General features: G+C 44.8%; 1 protein-coding gene across 1 annotated transcript in view; it reads left to right on the top strand.

Moving 5' to 3' along the window:
* Positions 1-23146, top strand: part of LOC147025396 (GATOR2 complex protein WDR24-like) — a 41354-nt gene extending 18208 nt beyond the window's left edge. Inside the window, exons 8-13 of the mRNA XM_085887078.1 lie at positions 419-741; positions 5075-5221; positions 9894-9985; positions 13969-14106; positions 20298-20460; positions 22588-23146. Of these exons, the coding sequence (XP_085743204.1) occupies positions 419-741; positions 5075-5221; positions 9894-9985; positions 13969-14106; positions 20298-20460; positions 22588-22690 (966 nt within the window). The 3' untranslated portion in view covers positions 22691-23146. The remainder of the gene's footprint in view (positions 1-418; positions 742-5074; positions 5222-9893; positions 9986-13968; positions 14107-20297; positions 20461-22587) is intronic.
* The last annotated feature ends 2394 nt before the right edge of the window (positions 23147-25540 follow it).

The raw sequence follows: 25540 nt of genomic DNA, 5'->3' as shown, positions 1-25540 counted from the left end.
TAGGAGGACTTGTGTCATCACGGTCGAAATGAATGTTGTTTTGTGCATGATCGTGGTAATCTCCACCCCCGATTGTAATCGGGCAACGAGAGACATAAAGAGAAATGCCGGGAGGGATAATTGAAGTGTGTTTCGGAGGGCAGACAAATACACAAAAGAGGTTGTTCATTTGTGGGGTTTTTTTTTTTTTGAAAATAGCTTTCTTTGTCCTTTGAGACATGGGCCCAATGCCAACAAACATCAATTTGCCTCAGAAACTGCCCAGGCAATCATTATAGCAATCTGTAAATGTTCAACTACGTCCAAGCAAGCCAAACCGTTAGCTAAAAGCCGGCGAAATGTGCTGTTTTTAAGTGGAGTGGAGGGGGGGGGGTGAGAAAATTCAGACTTTATGGCACGCTCTCTCCGTCGCACACAGGACGCCAAGCGCCCGGCCGACCGTGCCAACCCAGAAGCACTTTGCTTCGGGCCTCGTGGGGACGTGGCCTTCGCTGCAAAAGAGGGCCTCTCCGCCAATGACCCGGCCCGCCGTGCTCTACCTGGGGATCGCCGAAATCCTTTTTTCTTCATCCGTAAGGCTCCCGAGCCGTACGATGCGAGTCTGACGCAGCAGCATTCTGGCAGTGTGTGCAGTGTGCTGAATGTGTTCCAGCGCTGCGACGCCAAAGAGAAGCTCAACCCCTTGGAGAACGAATCGGAGAGTTTTGTGGAGTTGGCGCAGAGATACTGCTTGGCGGGGAGGTGAAAAAAATTATTTGTTTATTTCCTCTTTTTGCTTGTAGTTATTGATATTGAGACGAGCAAGAGAGTTAAGCGCTGTTGTGCTTGCCTCTGAATTGCCTTTGATCATAACATAACAGGAGCCAGCTGAAAACCACTACACTGGCACATTGCACAAGAGGACGTTGCATCATAAAGTTTATATTTAAACTGAATAGTCCTTTCTTCTTGGACAAATGTGTCGATGCAAAAGCTGCTGGAGAGGGGAAGGGATTGGGGGGCGAGTGGGGGGGGGGCAGTCAGAAACAACATATAAAAAGTCTTGTGATTGTTGTTGAGGGATGCTGTCGGAACATTAAAAAAAAAAGTTAAAAGATATTGTATTACAAGTAGTGGTGGGTCAAACTATTCAGCTCCTCCTGGACTAGCAGGAATTTGTACTTTGTTCAAGGTGTCGGCGATAGCTCACCTCCTCTTCGCGAATGACACTGGAGTATTTAACGTCCACCAATTAATGCCAGTAGTTGGGACACCCAGTTTAACGTCCGCCAAAAGGACGGCACACACATTGATGAATCACCCTGCCTGTGAAACACCAGGATGACAGTTTATAGCTGGGTCAGGATCCTATTCGCCATACCTATGTTTAAGCACCATTCTTTTCCACTATTGTTTCATTTTAGGATATCTCCATACTTTGCGGGTCATCTACATGTTGTGTTCACAAGAAGGAGGGTAGAGGATGAGACATTAAGGGTTGGAGAGGAAAAGAAGTGTATGTGAACTGTGGGATGTGAGATGACTTTGCCCATTTCCTTAAGCAAATTAATTGTACCTAATTTGTCCGAAGAGGTCATATGAACGAGGCAGCCCACAAGTTTCGGTTGTTAGTGCAATTTAAATTGGTGGAATTATTGGGTGTGTGGATACCTGCAATGGGGATATTTTTTTTGTATACCTTGTCGAGGCTCGTATGAGAGCTAACACACAAGGCACAGCAGGGGGTGGGGGCATGAGACAGGAGGGTGAGAGTGGGAAGGACAAAACATTGGGGAACAGAGACATTAGGAGATCTGTGGAAGGGAGAGGGATTGGGTGGGGAACATGGGGTATACAAGATTGACATTACAGGGACTTTCAGGAAGGAAAGCAGGTAATTTGAAGGAGGTAGATTAAGGGGGTATAAAATATCGAGGTTTTGGATGGGGGACAATAAGAGGTGGTGATGAACAGCTGTGTTGAAGGCCTGGAGGGAAGAATGGAATTGAACAGAGTGAGGGAGTTTATTCCAAAGGCGGGAAAAAAGAGGAATGAAAGAGTGAAGGTGAGCAGTGATTCGTGATTTTGGTAGTTTTACCACAAGGGGGTTGTTTGCCGACCTTGAGCGCCCTGTGGAAATGTGGTGGGGACAAATCACAGAAACAGCAGGGGGGGCTGAGACAAGAGAGGAGATGGTAGAAGACAGAAAGACCACCTACCTGCCTGCGGTGATTGAGTGAGAGGCCCAAAGACTCGGCCTCATCACAGGAGATGCTAATGATCCGAAATTCCTTGGTTTCCACAGCGTGAAGCCGAGAAAGGTGGGAGGCAGGAGCACCAGCCCTGAGGGTAGAGCAGTACTCCATCGGGCTGTGGACGAAAGCTTTGCAAGTGGTCAGGAGCTCAGGTGGGCCGAGGAAGGACTTTGCACGATGGAGGATTCCCAGTCGGCGACTGGCTTTAAAGGCCAGGTTGGAAATGTGGCTTTCCCAGGAAAGATCATGGCAGATAGTGAGACCCAGAAGCTTGAAAGAAAGGACTTCTTTAAGAGGATTGTTGAGAAAGTGGATGGGGGGAGGAGGATTCCAAATGGTCTTTTTGGAGAGACATAGTGAGAGTGTGAGATTTATCCGGATTGAAAGACATGTTCGACGTGTTGGACCAGTTTGTGATTTTATCCAGATCTGCAGTGAGCGAAGAAGCTGCTGCTTGCCGGTCTGAGGGATGACTGATGGTACGGCAGAGGGTGGAGTCATCAGCAAAGAGATAAAGAGGATTTTCCAGAGTCGGAGAGATCATTGATGAAAACCAGAAAATGAACAGGGCCCAGAACGCTACCTTGAGGAACTCCAGCCTGGACATGAAGAAGGGATGAAAGAACTCCATTTAGGGCCACACGTTGACTGCGACAGGAGAGGAAGTCTGCGAGCCACGAGTGGAGATGGCCTTAGATATCATAGGAAGAGTTTGGTGAGCAGGGTAGGGTGCCACACTGTCAAAAACACGCGATATGTCTGGGGATACGGCTCTGATTTCATGTCTGGCAATGAGTACCTCCATCCATTGTTGGGAGAGCAGAAGCAGCAGATCCAGGGTGGAGTGACCTGGTCTGAAACCAAATTGATGATCGGAAATCAAGCCATTGGAGAAGAGGAAGGATTTAATGTCTGAAGCGATGATGGATTCCATAACCTTGCTGATGATTGGGAGAAGGCTGATTGGTCTGTAGTTACAGGGATCTGTTTCTGCACCTTTTTATGCAGGGCAGTGATGTTTGCTGATTTCTAAGCAGATGGCAGATGACCTTGAGCAAATGAGAGGGTGAATAGAACAGAGAGAGTGTGAGCAAGAGCAAAGGAGCAGGTTTTTAGGAGATGTGGGCTGATGCCGTCTGAACTGGTTGCAGAATCTGAGTCGAGGTTTGACAGCAAGCTCTCCACCTTGTCAGGAGAAAAGGACACAGAGTCCAGGGACAGTTGGGTGCGACTGGGTAAGGTGGGTACAAAAAACGATGGGTTTTGGACACAAGATTTCGATGCAAACACCGAGTTTAGGCATTCAGCCTTTTCACGTGCGGTCTCAGCAGTGCGGCCATTTGAGGTAAGGGATGGGATGGAGGGGGAACATACAACAGAAACAGATTTGATTAGTCGCCACCAGGATTCGGAGGAGGGAGAGAGGTTTGAGAGTTCAGACGAGCTGAGAAAGATGTTGTTTTCTGGCTCTCCTGAGGGTAGATAAACACTTGTTCTGAGCTTTATGGAAGGAACTGAGATTACCCTCAGTTGGGTTTGCTTTCCATGAGGCAAAGTCAAGTTCTTTTAGGACAACTGCCTCGCCACAAGCTTCAGTGTTCCATGGGTAGGAGGAAGGGTAGGACAACTGAAGACGAGAGGGGATAAGTCTGTGCATGAGGGAGAGCAAGTTTCTTTGAAAGAATTCCCAGGATGAGTTGATGTTGGAGAAAGTAGTGATAGGAGACCAGTCTCGAAGTTTGATAGCTACTTGGAGACCCTTCCAGTCGGCTTGAGTGAAATGCCAGACTTGACGGCAGTGAGGTGGTTCTCTGATAACAGCCAGAGAGATGTCCACTTTGACAAGGACGTGGTCAGAAGAACCGATTGGAGCGGAGGAAGAACAGCAGATATTGTCAGGGAAATTTGTCAAAATAAGATCCAGAAGAGATGGAGTACCATTGGTTGATATCCGGGTCGGGAAGTTGACCGATTGAGTCGCAGAAAGCTTTTGCTGAGGTGCCATCACAGGTGAGAGAGGTACCCACACCTATCCAACTGGCATGATGACAATTGAACTCACCACATATGAGGAAGAGAGAGTTTGTATGAGAGGATAGAAGTTTGTTCATGTTTTTGGATAGTGAGGTGGAGATGGAGACATCACTGTTAGGTGGACGGTACAGTAAACGTATAAACATGAGGTGGGAGTGGAGGAGAAGCTGTAGCCAGAGGTATTCCTGGAGGTGTGGGGGAGTGAGGGCAGTGCATGGAGAGTGAGGAATATAGTCTTTGAAGAAGAGAGCAACTCCTCCACCAGGACGAGGCTCAGGTCTGTCATTCCAGAGAAGGGAGTAACCAGGGAGAGAACTCCATTTGAATTGATCTTGAATTGATCAAAGAAAATCTTTGTTTTTGCTACGTCCCCCTTGCCCAAAACTCAGTGTGAATGTTGTACATGCATTTTATTATTACTATTTTTTCATCTGCAGATATTTTCAAAACTTGCAGGTCTGGGAGGTCACTGGTTCGAAGTGGCCGAGTCATATCAAAGACTTTAAAAAAATGGGACGTGCTGCTTCCTCACTTGGCGTTCAGAATTTTAAAAGGTTAACATCACGGACTTGTAACAACCGAAGAGAAGGGAGATACCTGGTCGGGTCGGAGGAGGGGGAGAGGTTGGAGAGGCAGAAGAGAATAAGGGGGGGATTCAACCACTTACTTGTATATAGATGGCTCCAAAGATGAATGCTGTGCAACTGAACTGCTTCTTTACCAGAAACATACTTTTGTCGTGGTAATTATGCCAGGTATTCAATCCCTAATCATGTTGCTTCCCCTTCTGGCTTGCATGAGTACAGACCATTTGCAGAGCTCTGCGATCATAATGCACGCATCGCCATGGAGCTGTGTCGACACCAGGTGGCTCAAACCTGGCTCATTCTCAAGCTTCTTTATGCAGGTGGAGATGCTTCTCCTTCTCCAGCCTTGCTGCCCAACGGTGGCATGTACGTGAACAATGATCTCTGCCATTGCTAACTTGTGCGTTCACTTCAAGGCATTCTTTGAATTATAAATTGAAATGGCACAAGGTTTTTTTTTGTTTTTTTTTTGGTTAATGTTGAAAATGCTTTTTAATGCAGAAGTTGAGTTTTTTTTGCAAAGGTTTAAATTGGTGGAGAGTTGATCTTGATTGGATGTAAAACGTGGATCTTTTTATTCCAGCCGAAAAGTGGATCAAGTGCACGACTCGGTGCCGTTGTCGTTAGTGCGTCAACACTGAATCTGGGATGTCGTGAGTTTGATTCAAACCCTGGCCAAGTCGTGTCAAATAATTAATTTAGAAATGGTACGTTTTGCCTCCTTACCCAAGAAAGGAAATGGCTGTTCATGAGACCAAGGAGTTCGAGTAACTTAACTTCCTTAAGAGGTTTGTTGAGAAAGTAGATGGGAGAGGGGGATTAGCTTGTCAAATTAGACAAGCGTGGGGCTTGGCAGGGGTGGGAGGAGGAGGGTTTCCCAGACGGTCCTTTTGGAGAGAGCGAGTGTGAGTGCGAGATTTGTCAGGATCAAAGGACATGTTTCAAGAGTTTTACCAGCTTGTGGTTCTATCAAGGTCTGACTCGAGTAAAGAGGCTGCTGCCTGCCTATGTGATGGATGAGGGGTGTCGCGGCATAGGGTGGTTATCAATAAAGAGGATTTTCCAGAGTCAGAGAGATCGTTGATGAGCTTTGTTGAGTTGGTAATCAAGAATCAGGATGTGTTGTTACATTACATCATTTTCAGGTTATTTCTCCGAAATATGCTCATAGTTTGTCCCAGTGTCTGGCCGGCCATACATATGTCCGTTAACATTTGACTCGAACGTCTTCTCTTCACAATCTACCCTCCCGATATGGACCAAATTTGGTATGATGCATCAGGACAGCATAGTCTCATGTGGTTGTACTCCCCATCTGGATGCGTTCCTCAAAAGGCAGATTCAGACCAAACTCGCCTCGATGCATCGGGACCATGCCCTGACCTTAAGTTGTGCTCCTCATGGCCGTATCTCCCCCGTAAAGGGGGCCGCGGGCCCCCTCCCCAAACCCCGCATCATCACTCAAACATCTTGCCAACCGTCTGAGTGAGACGGACTAAATTTGGTTCAATGCATCATGACAGTCAGGTCTCATGGGGCTGTGCTCGCCATCTGGATCCACCAATTTAAAGGGGATAAAAGTCAGGTTTTGCCACAAATATTGGTATTTCATTCAAAAATCTTCTTCTCAGACCATGTCCAAACCTGAAGTTGTGCTTCCCCATGACCCATGGTCATATTTTACCTGGAAAGGGGGCCACGGCCTCTCTCCCCTCATCCCTCCTATTCACTAAAACATATTTTCCTCACAAACTACATGACCGCAATGGACCAAATTTGGTATGATATTGTTACGGCTGTGGAAATTCGCAGAGCACCATATAGGTCCCAAGATCAGTTATGCTGATAAGTCTGTGTTCAGATAGATTTCCCCACCGTTGTTTCAAGGGATTATTCGTGTCACCTGGGCTGTGATCTTTGAGGTAGCCGTTTTTCTTTTACTATCGTTATTTTGGACCAACCACAACGCCAACCACCTTCTCCACCACGCCGACCACCAACCACCGAAAAGGGTGGGTATGGACAGAGACAGGCAAAGGTGATAGGTTGGGAGGGAGACAGTAGGGAAGGGAGACACTAAGTTAGGGTATTGACTGGGCTGTGGTGTGGTTAAGAACACACCCGTGACTGGTTTTTGGCATTGATCCGGAAAGCCGCGACTGAATTGCACGTTTGGTGGGTGAAGCGGCCGCTATTGGTGAAACGCGGTCGTTCGCACGCCGGCGGGCGGAGAATTCGTAACAATATATTATCACAACAGTAAGGTCTCATTGGGGTTGTACTCTCCATCTGGATTCATCTTCTATAAGAGGCTGAAAATGGGGGTTTCGCCTCAAATTCAGGTAATTTATTTCAATATCTTCTCAGGAATCAACGCCCAGATGCAGACCGAACTTCATGAAATATTAAGTATCATGCCATTGACTAAGGGGAACCCAAATGCTCAGATCACCTCAACGCTAATCTATCCCTCGATACCCTCCAAAATGGATGTGTCTTTTGATTTCTGAATTGTAAAGTCTGTAAAATTGCGATTAAAAGTCTAAATCTTCTTCTTCGTCCTCAGATTAGCCGTGATGTCACACCTGGATGTAGACTACCAGATCCATACTGTGTACGGGTTCCATCGCAGCACGATTTAACTCAAACGGCGAATGATTTTCGATTTTTCCACAATCCCGAGTCGATGCATTCTTGGTGGTTGTGGTTTCGAGAGAGATAAACCGAGATGGTTTCATGCCGCAACAACAGCCGAAACACCCCTAAGTTTGCCAGAATGTTGGACGACGTTTCTCCAAAATCCCGAGTGTGAATCGGGTCTAAAAAATGTTCGCTTTTGTGCTCGGAACGTCTTACAGACAACTGTTATGAAACAACAGAGATGGCTCGATCTTGTGGTTATCTTCCACGTTTGAGAGGGGATGCTCACTGACATTACCTATCTGCACCCCCATGACTAAGCGCAAGAAACAGCCGTCAATTGAAACTCTAACATCATCTCTACCGAGCTATCAGCTCATGTTCACAGAGACAATTTGAGTGGTGAATCAAACACCTGTTGCCATTGCCCGGCAGTTACCACAAGAGCACTTGAAAATAATTATCTATTATCAAAACAAATTTCTGCAAATGTCAAATGAACCACCATTTATTTATAGTTGAGAGAAAGTATGTATATATGTATCGTCATATACTCCTACGAGAGGATTTGACCTCTCGGTCTACCACTGCCACACCCCTCCACAATCTACCATAAATCATCGCCCCCACAATACCCACCACCATCCCACACTCCCCTCCACCCTCCTCCTTCCTCTACAATCCCCCATCCACTGGGGAGGGACATTGACACCTCACGCCTCACGGACGTGACTGTGGGACACGGCACGGACACAAATGGCATCTAGGAAAAGTATGAAATAGGATGGTACCGGAACATTCAAGACACCTGGTCAGTCTGTGACAGTGGGACAAAGCATTCGTCACCCATTTTGTCCGCGGTGCCCGTACTGTCGGGCGATGTTGGCCGATTTCTGCTTGAGTAACATATATATATATATATATATATATATATATATATATATATATATATATATATATATATATATATATATATGTATATGTATATGTACCAATTTATGAATTAATACAAATTCCCTCCCTTATAAACCGATGATCTAATGGGAAATCAAAACCGACGAATCTGTAGTGATCATTTGACCAGCGTTATCAACTTCACAAACACTTCCGCCTACTTCCTCTGAATCACTCGCACAAGGCTCAAAACTATACGTCTCGACAATCCCTCCGGAAGCGTTTTCAAAATCCCAATGATCACTTTCAACATTCTGAGAACCGTCAGTGATGCTAATAATGATGTGATCCGTTTTGGAATCCGAGCTCGACATGCACAGTCTCTCCATGTGAACAACCGTTCACATCAATATGGATTCCGGATGTGACGACGATGGGAAAATCGAAAATCCACATCCTGGGGCCTTTTTTTAGATCCTCGTGGAGGATCTCCAAGTCTTACTCACATTGTTGTTCTTCATCTTCTTCTTGTGGACTTTTTTGTTTCACAGCCTCCAGTTTTCATCGAAACTTCCTTAAACTTGGCATATATATGTAAAAATACCCCGCGCAGGCAGGAACCATCTCTGATTTTGAAAATTTCTCCTTGAAAAAAAAAAGTTATGACGTCAAAATATCTTCGCTAATGGAAATCGCCTATACCATTATCTCCGAAACAAGGCAAGCTGTTTGAATTCTGTTTGCGGGAATCAAGCCAGGCATTACCACAGATATATATAATTTATCGCAAACCTGATACATCACAGTGACGTCATATTCGTTTTTATGACGTCATCATTCAGAGGATGAGGATCTTAGCTCATTTGAGCTTGTCGACACTGTAATTGGCAAAAAAAAAATTCAATTTTTTTTCCCTTCAAATTAGACCATGAGTAATGATTCTCAATGGTTTTCAGAAAAAAAAAAATGCGTTTGGGTTCCCCATGACTGTACCACTCCAGGAAGGGGATGGCCATGGCATCTTCCCCCAATCCTCATTTTCACCCCACCTGTTGGGGGAATGAACCATCAGTCCTCCACGGGGATATTTTTTTTACATGTGCACTAAAAACATTCAGCATGATTATTTTACATTACTTATCTGCATCATTCTGTGCTGTTTATTTTATTAAAACACCACGAGGCGTAGATCCGGCCTGCAGCAAGTTTACGAAATCGCTGTTACGGCCCTCCGACTGGGAAACGTTCCCCCGACCTGCTCTTTTGTGTTCAATTACACTGGACCACCACTGCCCCCATTCAAATGTCCAAGGGTTTTTTGCAGTCCACATTATTCACCAAAATAAGTCCCCAATAGCTGCTTTTAATGCGATGGCGGATCCAGGTTTTCGTGTCACATCCTTAATATCCAAATCTGTAAGACTTTTGCTTTCTGTAAGATTTGTACCCATAAATCTTTAATTCTTGCAAAATGAAACAAATTGACTGAATTTGTCCTTTGCAGCTTTTGTGGTAAGGATGGCTCATCAGGACTTGGCGGCGATGGCATGTCAGAGCGTGGAAAATCTGAGGGCCATGGTGACGGTGGCCTTGAAGGTACGTATGTAAGCTGTGCCACATCCTGGGTATTTTGACCCTTACAGATCTGTTCAGCTTGTTGTCATGTTGTTGCAAGAGTACACAAAACCCTCAGGAGAAGACGAGGGAAGAGTTGTTGAAACATTTGCTAATTTTCTCGAGGCCCACCCTGTTAAAGTGATAGGAGGCTTACCTACCGTTGGTCAAACTGAGGATTTTGTATGTAAACCCTTGTTGATGTATGTCTGCATGTCAATCGGTGACAGTTGCATGGGCAAAAGTTGTGTTAAAATAAATATTTTGCTGAGTGTGTTTTCTTCCTTTTTCAAACCCAAATGTGGGTCTTGCATGAACCCAACTCACTCCTTCCCAAGAGTGTCTTTGCTGTACGTTCCCAGGTATTAACTGCTGGAGAATATTTTATGAAATGGCAGTTGACAAAAGGATTTTCTTTTTCTCGAGAAAATTGAGGCTCATGGAAGGGCGAGACACGGTAGGTAATAAGGCAATTAATTGACAGTGGCATAGTTGGGCCACATTTGGATTTGGCAGGCAGAAGAATGAACATGCATATGAAGGGAAGGGAACAAAGTGGCCTGCTTTCAAGCAAGAGGGTTGAGTGAGGTGGAAAAACAAAAAGACATGACTCAAGAGCTAGGTTGGGATGGGGGATGTCATGAGATGGTGCACCATCTGCTTGTAGCCTTGAATGAAAAAGTGGCATTGAACAGCCTCAGTCAGGCGGTTCCACAAATGGGAGAAAAATGGAAGAAGAAACGATGTGTACAGTTAACCTGTATTTTGGGAATTCATTAGGGAGGGGTATAGTGGCAGAATGCTTACGTCCTGGAGGAGCTGGGCCACGTCTGAGGTCTGACAAGGCAGAGGGAGCTAGATTGGTGGAGAGGCATAAAAACAGGGAGTCCGTCGATCTGTCTGCTGTATAAGAGCAACATGTCTTGAACTTCAGCCTCATCATGGGATGGGAAATGCCAATAATTTTGAGTGCTTTTGGTTATGCAAATTCCCGGCCAGACAGATGTGATGCTGGGGCGCCAGACCATTGAGGAGAGCAGAACTCTGTGGAGCCTTGGACAAAGGCCTTGCACACAGACATGACAGAAGTAAATAGACACTATGATGTTTAAATAATTTGCTTGTTGAACATTTGAAGTATATTTGATCCATTTTAATACGCTCACTAGTATTTGGTGGACTGGCCATTCGCAGATTTTAACACAATAACTCTTTCAGACAAAGAACTAACGAGTTCCCAAATTTTCTTGTGGGATTTCTGCCCAGGCTTCACGTATGAAGTTTAGGAATTCTTCCTGTGGTGTTGGTTTCCTGGACTTTTTCCGCACTGCTCGATCCAATATGGCCCAGAGGTGTGTTCAATGGGATTCCTGTCTGGAGACTGACTTGGCGATGGAAGTCGCTTGATCCCATTTCTGTCCTGCCATTCTTTGGTCTTTTTTGGAGTGTGGCATGGACTTCCATCTTCCATGAAGAGAGTGTTGTTTTTGACCATCTGGCCAGTGGAGAAGACGGGAAGACGTCCATCCTCAAGGATATAAATGTAGATCGTAGAGTTGATGTTGCCAACACACTCCACAAGCTCTGACCGACCAGCACTCCAGATTGCTCCCCACACCATCACTGAAAAACCACCGTGTTTGACAGTTTGCTGCAGTCGGTTCAAATAAAACTCTTGACTGGGAAGTCTCGAAACCCATACGCATCCACTATCAGAAAATTGAGCAAATTGGGACTCATCTGAAAAAAATGACAGTTTGCCAAAGCTCCAAGGATCTGTTGGCCATCTCGTCAGCCCACTTCTTTCTCCTTTGAATGTTAGCTGGTCTAAGAAGAGGTTTTCTCCTCGCTGCTCTCCCATCATAGCCTAGTTGATGAAGGTACCGCACTGCAGTTCTTGAGCTAGCTTGGACCTCTTCTGCAACATCTGCTGCCTTGCAACGGGGAGTTTTCTCAATGGACCGCTTCACAGCTCGAGGACACCTTTCTGTGGGTCCAGGTCAACCAGAACGGGAAGCTGTGGATTCCTTGCCTTTGCTGATAAATCTCACAATCACCCGATTGACCGTAGAAAGCAGAATACCAAGGTTCTGAGTTATCTGATGCTGGCTGACTCCACCTTCCAAATGGCCAACAATTCTTCCTCTTTGAAAACCGGAAAGGTCGTGTGCTACCTGGTTTCGAGGGATAGTTAATTGTCGTACAAGACTCAGGAACGCATTTCTGTAAATAAATAGTTGAATATAAGTACAAATCACCAAGTAAAACTTGCTTTATACGGATGAAATGAATAAATTTAAGGTGTCTATTTACTTCTGTCATGCCTCTGCAGGTTGTGAGTAGTTCTGATTTATCAAAAAAGGACTTGGAATGACGGAGAATGCCAAGTCTGCAGCTGGCTTTGGAAGCCATATTTGTGATGGTCAACCCAAGAGAGGTCACGGCTGATATTGAGGCCTGGAAGTTCAAGAAAATGAAGCTCTTCCAGTGGCTGGTCGTGGAAATAAATAGTTGTGTAAGCTCGACATTCCTTCTGGAGCGACAGGGTGAGACTTTGAGATTTTTCCCAGATAGTAAGACCTGTTCCATTTATTAGATCAACATCTAATGGAAGTCCGCAAAAGCAGAGAGTGACGCAGCTGCTATTTCTCTGTCAGTGGGATGGAGTATTGTGCAACACAATGTGGAGTGGTCTACAAAACTGGAAAGCATTTTTCAGCAGATTTGGCAGGACAGGTTGTGTCGTTTTTTTCCCAGAAATTTTTGTTTCTTTGGGGTGGCAGAATAACTCTTGATTGTATGCTCGCCATTTAGCTGGCAAGTCGGCGTTTGGTTCCAAATTGCATTCCACTTGAAGCTCATTTGCTGATGAGGTGCCAGCACTGTGCAATGCATTTCCGAACAAAACTTTTAATTTGTGAGATAAAGCCAACTGTCCCATTTATAATTAAGTTACGGAGGCTAAGTTTTCTATTTCCTTTTAATATGACAAGGTCACAATGTGCTTGTGCCCTTTCTTGCTTGTACTTAACTGTGTGATTACACTACCTGCAATAGATGGAAGTAATGGGGTGTTGATTTGGCACAGGTATGATTGACCACATTGTTGTATGGGTTGTCCACAAATTACCGTTCCAAATTAAAACCGAAATGAAAAAATAATGAAATGGGATATTATGATGTGGTTTGCTTTTTGTGAAATACCATTTCTCAAAGTTTTGTCTGGACTTGTAGATTTTATCATTTATCATCCATCATCAGTACATTTGTATGTGAGCACCCCTTGTCACACGTAACACTTTAAGGTAATACCGATCTCCTTCCAGGTTTGGTTCAGCATTCCTACATTTATGGTTTTGATTGCAGTCCTAATCCTCTTCCACAGATTCATTACCATGTTCACATAATCCAATAGAAAAAAAAATCCAGAGGAGTTATGTCCAGCGAACGTGGTGGCCACAGAATTGGACCATCACACCCAATCCATCGATCATTGAAGTTTTCATTAAGGAAATAGCACACCATCAGACTCCATTGTGGGGGGGGGGTCTCCATCCTGTTGGGAAATGCCATCTGGTTGCAGGTTCACCAAATTGTCCTCCAACATATCCAGGTAATTGTCAGACATGATGGTCGCTTTAGCAAAGAAGAATGGTCCAATGACTCCGCTTGGTGCAAAGAAGAATGGCCCCCAAAAAGGTCAATATAACTTTGATAAATGTTCTTTCACATGCAGCAAACCGCATTGTTGTTTCTCATGTCATTATTTTTTTTATTTATGATGGTTTGACTTTCGAACGACAATTTGTGGGTACCCTGTATTCTCGTTTTGTCAACATGGACCGTGCGACTGCACCATCTCGCCTTGACCTTTCTTGAAATGCAGCCTTTTACCCTTTGCACAAGTTGCTGATTTTATAACTGCATGCTTTTCATTCTGAACAACTACAAACCCTCACTCCCAGAGCCAAATGAAGAGACAGAGGGAAGTGATGTGGAAAACCTCACTGCGTCTGTTGGCTTGTACGCTGCGGCAGCTGGTTTGTATTCTGGCAATGGTGAAGAAGAGCGACTGGAACTCTTGGATCAAGATACGACAACCTGTGAGGATTGCTCTTTTTTTTATACCTAACCTACAAGGAAGGCTCTTCATAACGATTCACACACTGACTTGCACACTGACATAAATGTTTCATACTTCGAGACATGCTCAAAAGCTGACATTTTGCATCCTGACGTAACTCCAACCCCAGATTTGACGAGACGTCTCAAAACAATCGGCAAATGGCAAAAACAAAAAATATCCGAAAACAAAAGTCGGCCGGTGCAGCATTGCTCTTGCTCGCAGAGGGTCGCTTGACCAAAAACGATGGCACATCACGTGATCTTGCACGGGCATGGTCACTCGCAGGTGTTTCCCGGTTTTATGGACGTATGATTCTGGAAGTGTCTGTGGATTTTTGTCATTTACGGAGGGTGTATAGTGATACGTGTTACTGTACAGTACATATTTTAAGCACGCACGCACGCGCACGCACATGATCAGGGACCCAAGTCATATCCGTGAAATGTAAAATTTTGCTTCAAGTCCTCAACTCCCCTCACAGCCCAAATGCGTCAATCCCCTCCCCATGTGCCCCCCCCCCAAAGCCTCAACCTCACCCTCCCAACTCTGTCCCATCTTTGCTCTCTCCCACCTTCCACTCCCAACTCTGTCCTCCCCTCCTCACAATCCTCCCACTCATAAAAGCAAATGGACATACCCACATCAATCATTCCATATTTCTCCATTACCTCATCAAAACAGCTAAATATTTAATGCTTCCCCCCCCTCCATAATGCTCTCACCGACTTCACAGAAACATGCAATCAAAACGGCTCCTACATGTCATGGCCCGTCGCGGTCACCCGTCCAACTCGCCATCCTGCGAGATATGTGAAAACGTTTGAATTGCAACTCCCAAGTGACCATAAGACCCAAAACCAATTATCTTCTTCCCGGTGCAAATACATGCATACGCATCGTTAAAAGTGAAAAATGATGGATGTTTCCTTTCACAATGTCTCGAGCTTCCCGTAAGTCATCAAAAAAGACCTTTGTGATGATATGGCTTTTATGGTCCCCAGTCGAGTCGTTTAAGAGAAAATAGTCGGAAATAATAGCAAGGGCCCACGTAACCTCCGTGTTAAATGCCTTGCTTGAGAGAATGCCACATAGTTGTTGTTTGGGTGGTGTATAGACAACAGACCACTGCCTTGATCACCGAGGCCTCGCTTCACAAGGCCCGTGACACCTATCGGCTCAAGATCCTTCAACCGTCGCTTTGGTCGTTTCACACATGGGTGCTTGGGCAGCCAGGAAATGAGTGCTGATAAGGATAAGCAAGCGGTATTTATTTGGTTTAAAATAATGGGACTGCGGTGGGACTGTATCAGTATCGGAGTAAACAGATACTAGCTAAGAAAATAACTAGACAAGACAAAGAGTATGAGAAGGATATTCTTCTCCTCTTCTTTCGGCTGCTCCCGTTAGGGGTCGCCACAGCGGATCATCCGTCATGATCCGCACACTGGTTTGGCACAGGTTTTACGCCGGATGCCCTTCCTGACGCAACCCTGGTCGCCTCTTACGACACAGGGATAAGGATTGGGTTTCGCCATGATTCCGGGCTGCCCTACACCCTCTCATAGCGCGGCCCAGCACAGAGATCCCGTCCTCAAGCGATCCTCCAACCCAAGCCTCTGAGTCGCCGGATTACAGGCGCATGCCACTACGCCCGGTATAGAGTATGAGAACGATATGACCAAGGATATTAAATATAATAGCAAAATATGGCAATACATTAGAACATGGGGTTGGGGGGGGGGGGATTTCATGCTATATATCGTTTTTGAGCCCAATCTCTCAACGGTGAAGAATTGATGAAAAAATTCTCGTCGTCAGATCCAGATCTTCACCAAAATCGAATCAATTTGTCCTGGTCACACACCGAACCTATCCACAAAATTTTATCTGGATCCGTCCACAACTTTTTTGAGCTATCCTGTACATCGACAAAATGGCGTGAAAACACAACCTCCTTCACCTTCGGCGGCAGAGGTATTTAAGACAAGATAAAGGTCCAGGGCCAGATAATAGATAGTGTATGTTGAAGTAGCCGGATTTCTCCATCAGTTTCTCTCTTTCCGCATATTCGGACAGCCGGCCTACTACCACCCACAATTGTAACCTGACCATCGCCATTTTGGTCGCTACGTATAGGCCTCAGGCTTCATGCCTTTGGATGCAGGCCTCTGGTGTACATTTGAAGAATGAACAATGCGTCTTCTGTCGTGAAATAAAGATACGTTTTAAGCGAAGAAAGGTGCGTTTTGATTACAATTCCCATGCAGAGGAAAATGAGAAAATGCATGTTTTTTTTCGAGGGCGACCGAGGAAGCGGTCTACTCAACACCACCCAAAGAAAACTTTCATACACTCAAAAAGACTGCTGAGTTTATGTACATTGAGAAACTAATAACCTGCTATATGAAAACTAATAACGTCTGTCATGAAAGAAAGGTACATTATGATCCATCCATCCCATCCATCAGGACCATACTCTGTGCAGAGCGTTGGTGCTACCTAAGCAGTCTCCTTGGCAATTGGGCACGCTGCTGGACGTGCCGCCACTCCGACACAGTATACCAGCATGCTGGGACTCATTTTACCGACCTCGGAAGGGTGACAGGCAGAGTCAACCCCACCTGGTATTAATTCAACAGCTGAGCGGGATTGATCCTTGGATCCCAAGCCTACCACCTTAACCATTAAGCCAACTCCAGGCATTACATTATGATTACAACCTATAATTTCGCTTTTAGCCCGAGTCGACCGTTTCACACAAAAATCGAATTACCAGGAGGCGCCACCCCCGTTCCCCCCTCTCCCCTCCCCTCTCTCTCTGGATCCGTCACTGAAATAAAATGTTTTTTTCCTCATTGTCATTATTGTTCACCTGAATAGGGAAAGATGGAGTCATCAGGAAGAACCTGTTTTGGATTTGTGTTTCGGTTGCTACTGCGCTACCCTCAAACCCATCCAGGTGCCTTACAACCAAGTGAGCCTTACAAAAGCAATTTGCAAGAGTTCTCATCTCCATAGACACGTAAAAAAAAATAGAGAATAGAGAAAAAGAAAGAAAGAAGTTGAGAGGAAAAGACCCCAAAACACACAAACACTCTAAAACACACACACATATCCAACAGTATCGAAGGAGGCGTCAAAGCAGATAAGCGTGATGTTAACCGATATCTTCAACGGCTCATTGGAGTCAGGGTATGAATCGGAGGATCGGAGAGTATCAAATGTGTCATCATTATTTAATGAAGGATCCAGAGAAGAATTGGAGAACTATACACCTGTTCGTTTGACTTCATTTGTGGGAAAGGTGTTGGAAACGTGAATGAAGAAATGGATTTGGAACCATTTGAAGAAATTCAAAGTAATTAAAGGTAGTTCGCCTGGTATTGGCTCAATGGTTAAGGTGGTGGGCTTGGGTTCCGAGGGTCCTGAGTTAAACTCGCGTTCAGCCAATGAATTAATACCTGGTGGGGTTGACTCAGCCTGTCATCCTTCCAACGTCGGCAAAATAAGTACCAGCTTGCTGCGATGATTGAGCCATTCGAGTATCCTGCGTGTCAGAGTGGCGACCCGTCCAGGATTCTGCCCAATGTCCCAGGAGACTGTTTCGGCAGCACCGACACTGCACAGAGTATGGTCCCAATGGATGGAAAGATAGTTCGCATCGATTTAGTAAAGGGAGGTCATGGTCAACGAATGTATTACTATGTAGCAGTTTCTGAATGTTCACAGGGTGGGACTACATTGGCCATGTACTCCCTGGTCAAAATACCGTATTTTTCAGTGTACGAGTCGATGTGGAGTACAAGTTGGACTATAATACGACGCAAAATGAACTCCAGTAGTGAGCAAAACTGTCGGTTGTTTTTGTGCATATTATTTGAATTGCTTTTGCGGGACTGCCTTTCGGACAAATTAGGAATGTAAATAGTTTTTCAACATGTTTGTTATCGTATAGAGATACACAATTTAAAAGAAGCGACAATAGTCATCAGCACGAGTTCATAGCCTTTTAGATTTTGTCGCAGTTCACCACGGCTTAATAATAAATGAACACCTGACACATTCTAATACAAGCGCTCGATGTCTGTCCACCGAACTTTAATATAAAGCTACGATTAGCTTTCTTGGTTTTCTCAACACAAGCTCTCTCGGAGATTTCTCGATCTCAGATCCGGCGCTCGGCTCATCCAAAAGCCCGATCGGGGGCCGGAGTCGCCACGTGACTCGCCCGGAAGTACATTTGCCTGCCCCAGCCCACAAATTATTTGAGCAGTCCGTACGAGACACGAAGGCCTGATCTCCCTCCCTGTACACGACACGCCCTCACCTCCCCCCGCCCTGACGAGCAATCTTGACCATGCATTTTGGCGAGTACCCCTGTAATTGTTCATTTACTTGTCCATTCGCGTTCCTTATTAGATTTCGTAAGTATATTGATGACTTCCGTCATCTGTTTGTGTGTTTGTGTGTTTGTGTGTGTGTGTTTGTTTGTGTGTGTTTGTAGGCACGATAACTCGAGAACGGAAGAAGCTACCAATGTCAAATGACACCACGTGATTCAGGAGGGTGATGGCGAGCGCTGATTAGATTTTGGTCAAAATCGGTCAAAGGTCAAGGTCACAGTGAGGTCAAATATTCGATTTTTGATGGTTTGGTACCGATAACTCGAGAACAGAAGAAGCTACCAATGTCAAATTACACCAGGTGATTCAGGAGGGTGATGGCGAGCGCTGATTAGATTTTGGTCAAAATCGGTCAAAGGTCAAGGTCACAGTGAGGTCAACTATTCGATTTTTGATGGTTTGGTACAGATAACTCGAGAACAGAAGAAGCTACCAATGTCAAATTACACCACGTGATTCAGGAGGGTGATGGCTAGTGCTGCTTAGATTTTGGTCAAAATCGGTCAAAGGTCAAGGTCACAGTGAGGTCAAATATTCGATTTTTGATGGTTTTGTACAGATAACTCGAGAACGGAAGAAGCTACCAATGTCAAATTACACCACGTGATTCAGGAAGGTGATGGCTAGCGCTGATTAGATGTTGGTCAAAATCGGTCAAAGGTCAAGGTCAAGGTCACAGTGAGGTCAAATATTCGATTTTTTCATGGTTTGGTACAGATAACTCGAGAACAGAAGAAGCTACCAATGTCAAATTACACCACGTGATTCACGAGGGTGATGCCTAGTGCTGATTAGATTTTGGTAAAAATCGGTCAAAGGTCAAGGTCACAGTGAGATCAAATATTCGATTTTTGATGGTTTGGTACAGATAACTCGAGAACGGAAGAAGCTACCAATGTCAAATTACACCAAGTGATTCAGGAGGGTGATGGCTCGTGCTGATTAGATTTTGGTCAAAATCGGTCAAAGGTCAAGGTCACAGTAAGGTCAAATATTCGATTTTTGATGGTTTGGTACAGATAACTCGAGAACGGAAGAAGCTACCAATATCAAATTACACCATGTGATTCAGGAGGGTGATGGCTAGTGCTGATTAGATTTTGGTCAATATCAGTCAAAGGTCAAGGTCACAGTGAGGTCAAACATCCAAAACATTCGATTTTTGATGGTTTGGTGCAGAATCATCGTAGAAACCTTTGGTTTGCGTCGCTACCTTCTCAAGAGACAGCTTTTATTAGACAAGGTCAGAGGTCAAGTTGACGATTTCAAAAGTACCAGTCTATGACTGCTTGTTGATTTGTTGAATATTTGTCTCTAATTTGTAATAAAGTGAGGTTCAAGTTATGTTAAGGTGACCTAAAAAAGTGCCCTGTGTATACATCACCCCATTTTCACGTGACGTCTATAGGAACACCTCGTCTGCTTAACGTGGTCTTGCTTCACATCGCACTTTCTGGGAACGCATCCACGACGTTGTGGAAACTTGCTGTGGTGTGTTTAATCCACCAATTATGCAGTTATGTCTGGAGATATCACACTTTACATTTCTTTTTCATTTAAGCAATTCAATGTCTTAAAACCACATAGAAGTCGATGCTGAGTTCAAGTCGAGGCCCGGACTTCCGGGGGAAAAAAGTATCAACTTGTACGCCGACAAATACGGTACCACTGCAAATGTGCAGTGAGAGTTTCCTAGGTCTTGTGCTCAGATCTTTATCAAGGGCATTGTTTCTATCACGTTTGCTCTTGGATTTGTGTCTTCCAGCGGACTTCCCGGAGTTCTCTCTGCCACCAGAAGCTTTCGCCCTCAGGCATGAGATCGTGGATGGGCCAGCCGGTCTTGAGCATTTGCAGACAAATGGACCGGATGGCCCTGGGAGTGGAGACGAGGACGGAACTGATGAAGGGATGCGCTCTGCCTGCCAGGGGTACGTCGGAGGAGATGGTTGGAGAGTTAAGGGACGATGGCAACTTTTCGAGCCTCCCCAATGTTTCTGATCAATTATTTTAGTTAAATCAGTGAAAATGTCGAAATGTAACTTTTCTTGCAATTTCTAAAAGTTCAGCAACAATATTTGCGTCAACGACTCGTTCATTAAGAGGAAGATGCTTGCACAAGTGTAGACAATCGTCAGATTAGTACTGCGAAATTATGGACAGCCCAAGGGTAGCACGATGTCTCAGTTGGTAGCACGCTTGCTTGCCATTGAGCCGTCTCGTCCTGGTTAATTCGCCAATGGGTTTGGACTTCATTACACACTTCCACTCCAGTGTGGTGCCATCAGGGGAAACGTGCAGTCTTGGGAGGATGAAGATATATTAGCTGTTCAGTCTGCCTGCGTTTAGTTTGTGGACTTTTAAAGATCCAATTATATATTTAACCTGCAATTCCATTCCTCGTCGTTCTGTAGTGCAACTGTACATTCTTGTCCCCCTTTGCCTCTCTTTGTTTTTGTTGACCCTCTCTCCCATGTTGTTTTGCAACAAGCTGGGCCTCCATACCTATATTACCGTGCACACACACACACACACACACACACACACACACACACACACACACACACACACACACACACACACACACACACACACACACACACACACACACACACACACACACACACACACACACACACACACACACACACACACACACACACATACACACATACACACACATACACATACACACACACACACATACACATACACACACACACACATACACACATACACACATATACACATACACACACACAACCATTTTTCCCTGCGAGAGCAGGGGTGAGCCTTGCGGGCTCCATGACAATCATGGTTCCCTTTTTGAGGCAATGTTTTTTTTTTATGGCCGGATGCCCTTCCCGACACCAACCCTTTAGTCGCCTCTTAGGACACGCAGGGATATGGTGTACCTATTCTCACCGGGGCATACACCGGGACCAGTACACTGGTACTCATTTCGCCGACCTCAGAAGGATGACAGGCTGAGTCGACCCCACCCGGTGTTAATTCAGCAGGAACAGAGCTCAAACTCAGGACCCGAGGATCCCAAGTCAGTCACCCTAACCACTAAGCCAACACCAGGCTTCAGCTATATTTCAATACAAATCTGTTATTTTATGTTTTGTTATCTCCTCCACCGATGGTGGATGTATTATGACAATACTAAGCTTGGTGAACAGGTTGGATGTGTGACGAGGACAAATTGATTCGATTTTAGTGAAGATCTGGATCCAGATACTCGAATTTTTCCATGTGATTCTTCACCATTGAGAGTTCGGACGAAAAACTACATGTAGCACGATGTCTCAAAAAGTTGTGGACGGATTCAGATGAAACTTGGTGGACAGGTTGAGTAGGTGCGAAGAACAAGCCGATTAGATTTTGATTCAGCCTGGTGGAGGTGAGAGCTCTACCGAGTGCTGTTCTCGTATCGTTAAGTTGTGTCAAACTGTCTGTTTCTGTTTATCTGATTTTCTGACCAATGTTGCATTCGATTTGTATCAAATATTAATATCTTCCTGATGATTAACATGTTGTTAAGAAAAAAAAAAACAAGTATAAGTAAAAGGATTGTGTAAACCTGGTGTTGACTTAAAGGTTAAGGTGGCTGTCTTAAGATCTGGCTTAGGGTCCTGAGTTAGAGCCCCTGTCGTGCTGTTGAAACAATACCAGGTGTGTTGACTCAGCCTGTCATCCTTCCGAAGTCAGCAAAACTAGTACCAGCTTTCCAGGGTAATAAGCCATTGGAGTATCCTGCATTGGAGTGGCGACCCGCCCAGGACTGTACTGCTTAGCCAAATGAATCTGCCTCGGCAGCTCCATGCGCCTCACAGCATGAAAGGAATGGTTTATTGGGATTAAAAGGCTTTTGTATAGTTTTTGACTCGATTATACGTCGTATGTGTGAGATTTTTGTCCTTTGCGCGGATGGAAATGTCATTGTACCTTTCGTTCATTCCCAATAGGAAAGATACTGCACAGTTGCTAACTTAGTTATCAGTAAATAGGTAATACTACATTCCATCCATCCATTGGGACCATTCTCTGTACAGAGCGTTGGTGCTGCCTAAGCAGTCTCCTGGGCAATTGGACACAATCCTGGACGGGTCGCCACTCCGACACAGGATACCAGCAAGCTGGCACTCATTTTGCTGACCTCGGAAGGATGACAGGCAGAGTCAACCCCACCTGGGGTTAATTCAACAGCCGAGTGACCCAAGCCCACCACCCTAACCATTAAGCCAACACCAGGCATATACTACATTCCTTGACTCAAAAAAGCTTCATTCACCACTATCAAGATGTCTCTTTGCATCGTCATTGTTTTTCCGGTTGATCAAATGTCTCTCATCATATTGTTGCTTGAACGTAAACAGTTGCAGCGGCGGTATCATCAGGGTTTATTTACTTGGTGGAATGTTGACCAATAACTGTGGTTTGAATACTAGGCATGGCATTGTTTAACACATTTACAGACATCATACAGCACTTTCAGAAAGTATTCACACCCCTTGATGTTTGTCACATTTTGTTGTGTTCCAGCCTGAATTTAAAATAGATGAAATTAAAAAATACATTTGTCGCCGATCGACACAAAATACCCCATAATGACAAAGTGAAAACATGTTTTTAGAATCATTTTCAAATTAATTAAAAGTTAAAAGCTGAAATGTCTTCCGGCAATACAGTAAGTATTAAACCCCCCTCGCCCCCCCCCCCGAGTCAATACTTTGTAGAAGTAAAGCTTCGAGTCTTCTTGGGTATGTCTGTATAAGCTTTACACATCAGGATTTGAGGATTTTCTTCCATTCTTCCTTGCAGATTTGCTCAAGCCCTGTCAAGTTGGATGGGGAGCGTCGATGAACAGCAATCTACAAGTCTTTCCACAGATTCTCAATGGGATTCAAGTCTGGGCTTTGGCTGGGCCACTCATGGACTTTCACATTCTTGTTCTGAAGCCATTCCAGTGTTGCTTTGGCTGTATGCTTGGGGTCATTGTCCTATTGGAACGTAAATCTTCACCGCAGTCGAAGGTGTTTCGCACTCTGAAGCAGGTTCTCCTTGAAGATTTGCCTGTATTTGGCTCCATTCATTGTTCGCTCTATTCTTACAAGTCTCCTAGTCCCTGACACTGAAAAGCATCCCTACAGCATGATGCTGCCGTCACCATGCTTCATGGTAGGGGTGCTGGTAGATGGGTGATTAGCTGTGCTTGGTTTCCACAAGATGTAGCGCTTTTCATTCAGACCAACAAGTTCAATTTTAGTCTCATCAGACCACAGAATATGCTGCCTCATGCTCTCGGAGTCTTTCCCGTCCCTTTTTGCAAACTCCAGGCATGCTCTCATGTGACTTTTTCTCAGAAGTGGCTTCCGTCTGGCCACTCTCTCAAAAAGCCTAGTTTTGTGAAGTGCTGCAGAGACAGTTGGCCTTCTGGCAGGTTCTCTCATCTCAGCCAAGGAACTCTGCAGTTCTGTCAGTGGTCAGTGGGTTCTTGATCACCTCCCTGACCAAGGTCCTTCTTGCCCAGTTGCTCAGTTTCTTGGATGGCCAGAGCTTGAGAAAGAGTCTGGGTAGTTCCATATTCCTTCCATTTTCTAATGATGGAGCTCTTGAGAACTTTCAACACTCGAGAAATTATTTTATACCCTTTCCATCGTCACAATTTTTCCACAGGGCGCTCAAGGTCCGCCAACAACCCCCTTCTGGTAAAACTACCAAAACCACGAATCACTGCTCATCTTCACTCTTTCATTCCTCTTTTTTCCCGCCTTTGGAATAAACTTCCTCACTCTATTCTTTCCCATTCTTCCCTCCAGGCTTTCAAAACAGCTGTTCACCACCACCTCTTATCTTCCCCCATCCAAATCCTCGATCTTTTCTACCCCCGATAATCCACCCAAGCCCACTTCCTTCAATTCTCCTGCTTTCCTTCCTGAAAGTCCCTGTAATGTCCATCTTCTCTTCGCCATGTTCCCCGTCCCATCCCCATCCCTCTCCCTTCCACAGTTCACCTAATGTGTCTGTTCCCCACTGTTTTGTCCCTTCCACTCCCGCCCCTCTTGTCTCATGCCTCCTTGCTGTGAGTTGTGTGTTAGCTCTCATATGAGCCTCGACCAAGGTATACAAAAAAAAAAAAAAAAAAAAAAATTCTATCTCGGAGTTCTACGGACAGTTCCTTGGACTTAATGGTCGAGTTTCTGCTCTGACATGCACCGTCAACTGTGGGACCTTGTATAGAAAGGTGTGTTTCTTTCTAAACCATGTCCAATCAATTGAATTGGCCACAGGTGGACTCCAGTAAAGTTGTAGAACATTGTCAAGGATGACCAAAGGAAATTTGATGCACCTGAGTTCAATTTGGAGTGTTATGGCAAAGGGTTTGAATACTTATTGATGCAAGACATTTCAGCTTTTCATTATTAATGGATTTGTAAAAACTTCGAAAATAAAAATTGCACTTTGCCATTATGAGATATTTTGTGTAGATCGGTGCAAGGAAATCGCAATTTGATCCATTTTTAATTCAGGCTGTACCACAACAAAATGTGAAAAAGTCAAGACTTTCTGAAGGCACTATATATAGTGTATATGGGTTGGCAGGATAGTCAAAAGGTAAGCACTGACTTCTGAGCTGTCTGGTGTGGTTTCAAATCTTGGCCCAGCTATAAACTATCATCTTGGTGTTTCACAGATAGGGTAAGGCATCAGTGTGTGAATGTCCCTCGGATGGATGTTAATCGCAAAGAGTATGTAAGCTTTTGCCGGCACCATGGATCTAATTGCAAAGTCTTACTATAACCTATAGGGGGCACTTCAGCAGCAGCAGCAGCAGCAGCAACACAATTGTGCCCCCAACAAGTGTTGCCACTCACAACAATGTGCCGCTTATGGAAGATGATGCATCATGACAAGTAAAAGAAAACCAAACATCATATCACATCACTCAACCAAAGGATAGCATGTAAACAACTACTGCTGTAAGTTTGCTCAATTAGAAGTACT

The sequence above is a fragment of the Eptatretus burgeri genome, chromosome 6, assembly GCF_056783735.1.
Source record: "Eptatretus burgeri isolate ZD-2024b chromosome 6, Ebu_testis_v1, whole genome shotgun sequence".
Taxonomy (NCBI): Eukaryota; Metazoa; Chordata; class Myxini; order Myxiniformes; family Myxinidae; genus Eptatretus; species Eptatretus burgeri.
Note: the sequence above shows the minus strand (reverse complement) of the source record. Positions and strands in the feature narration are given on the sequence as shown.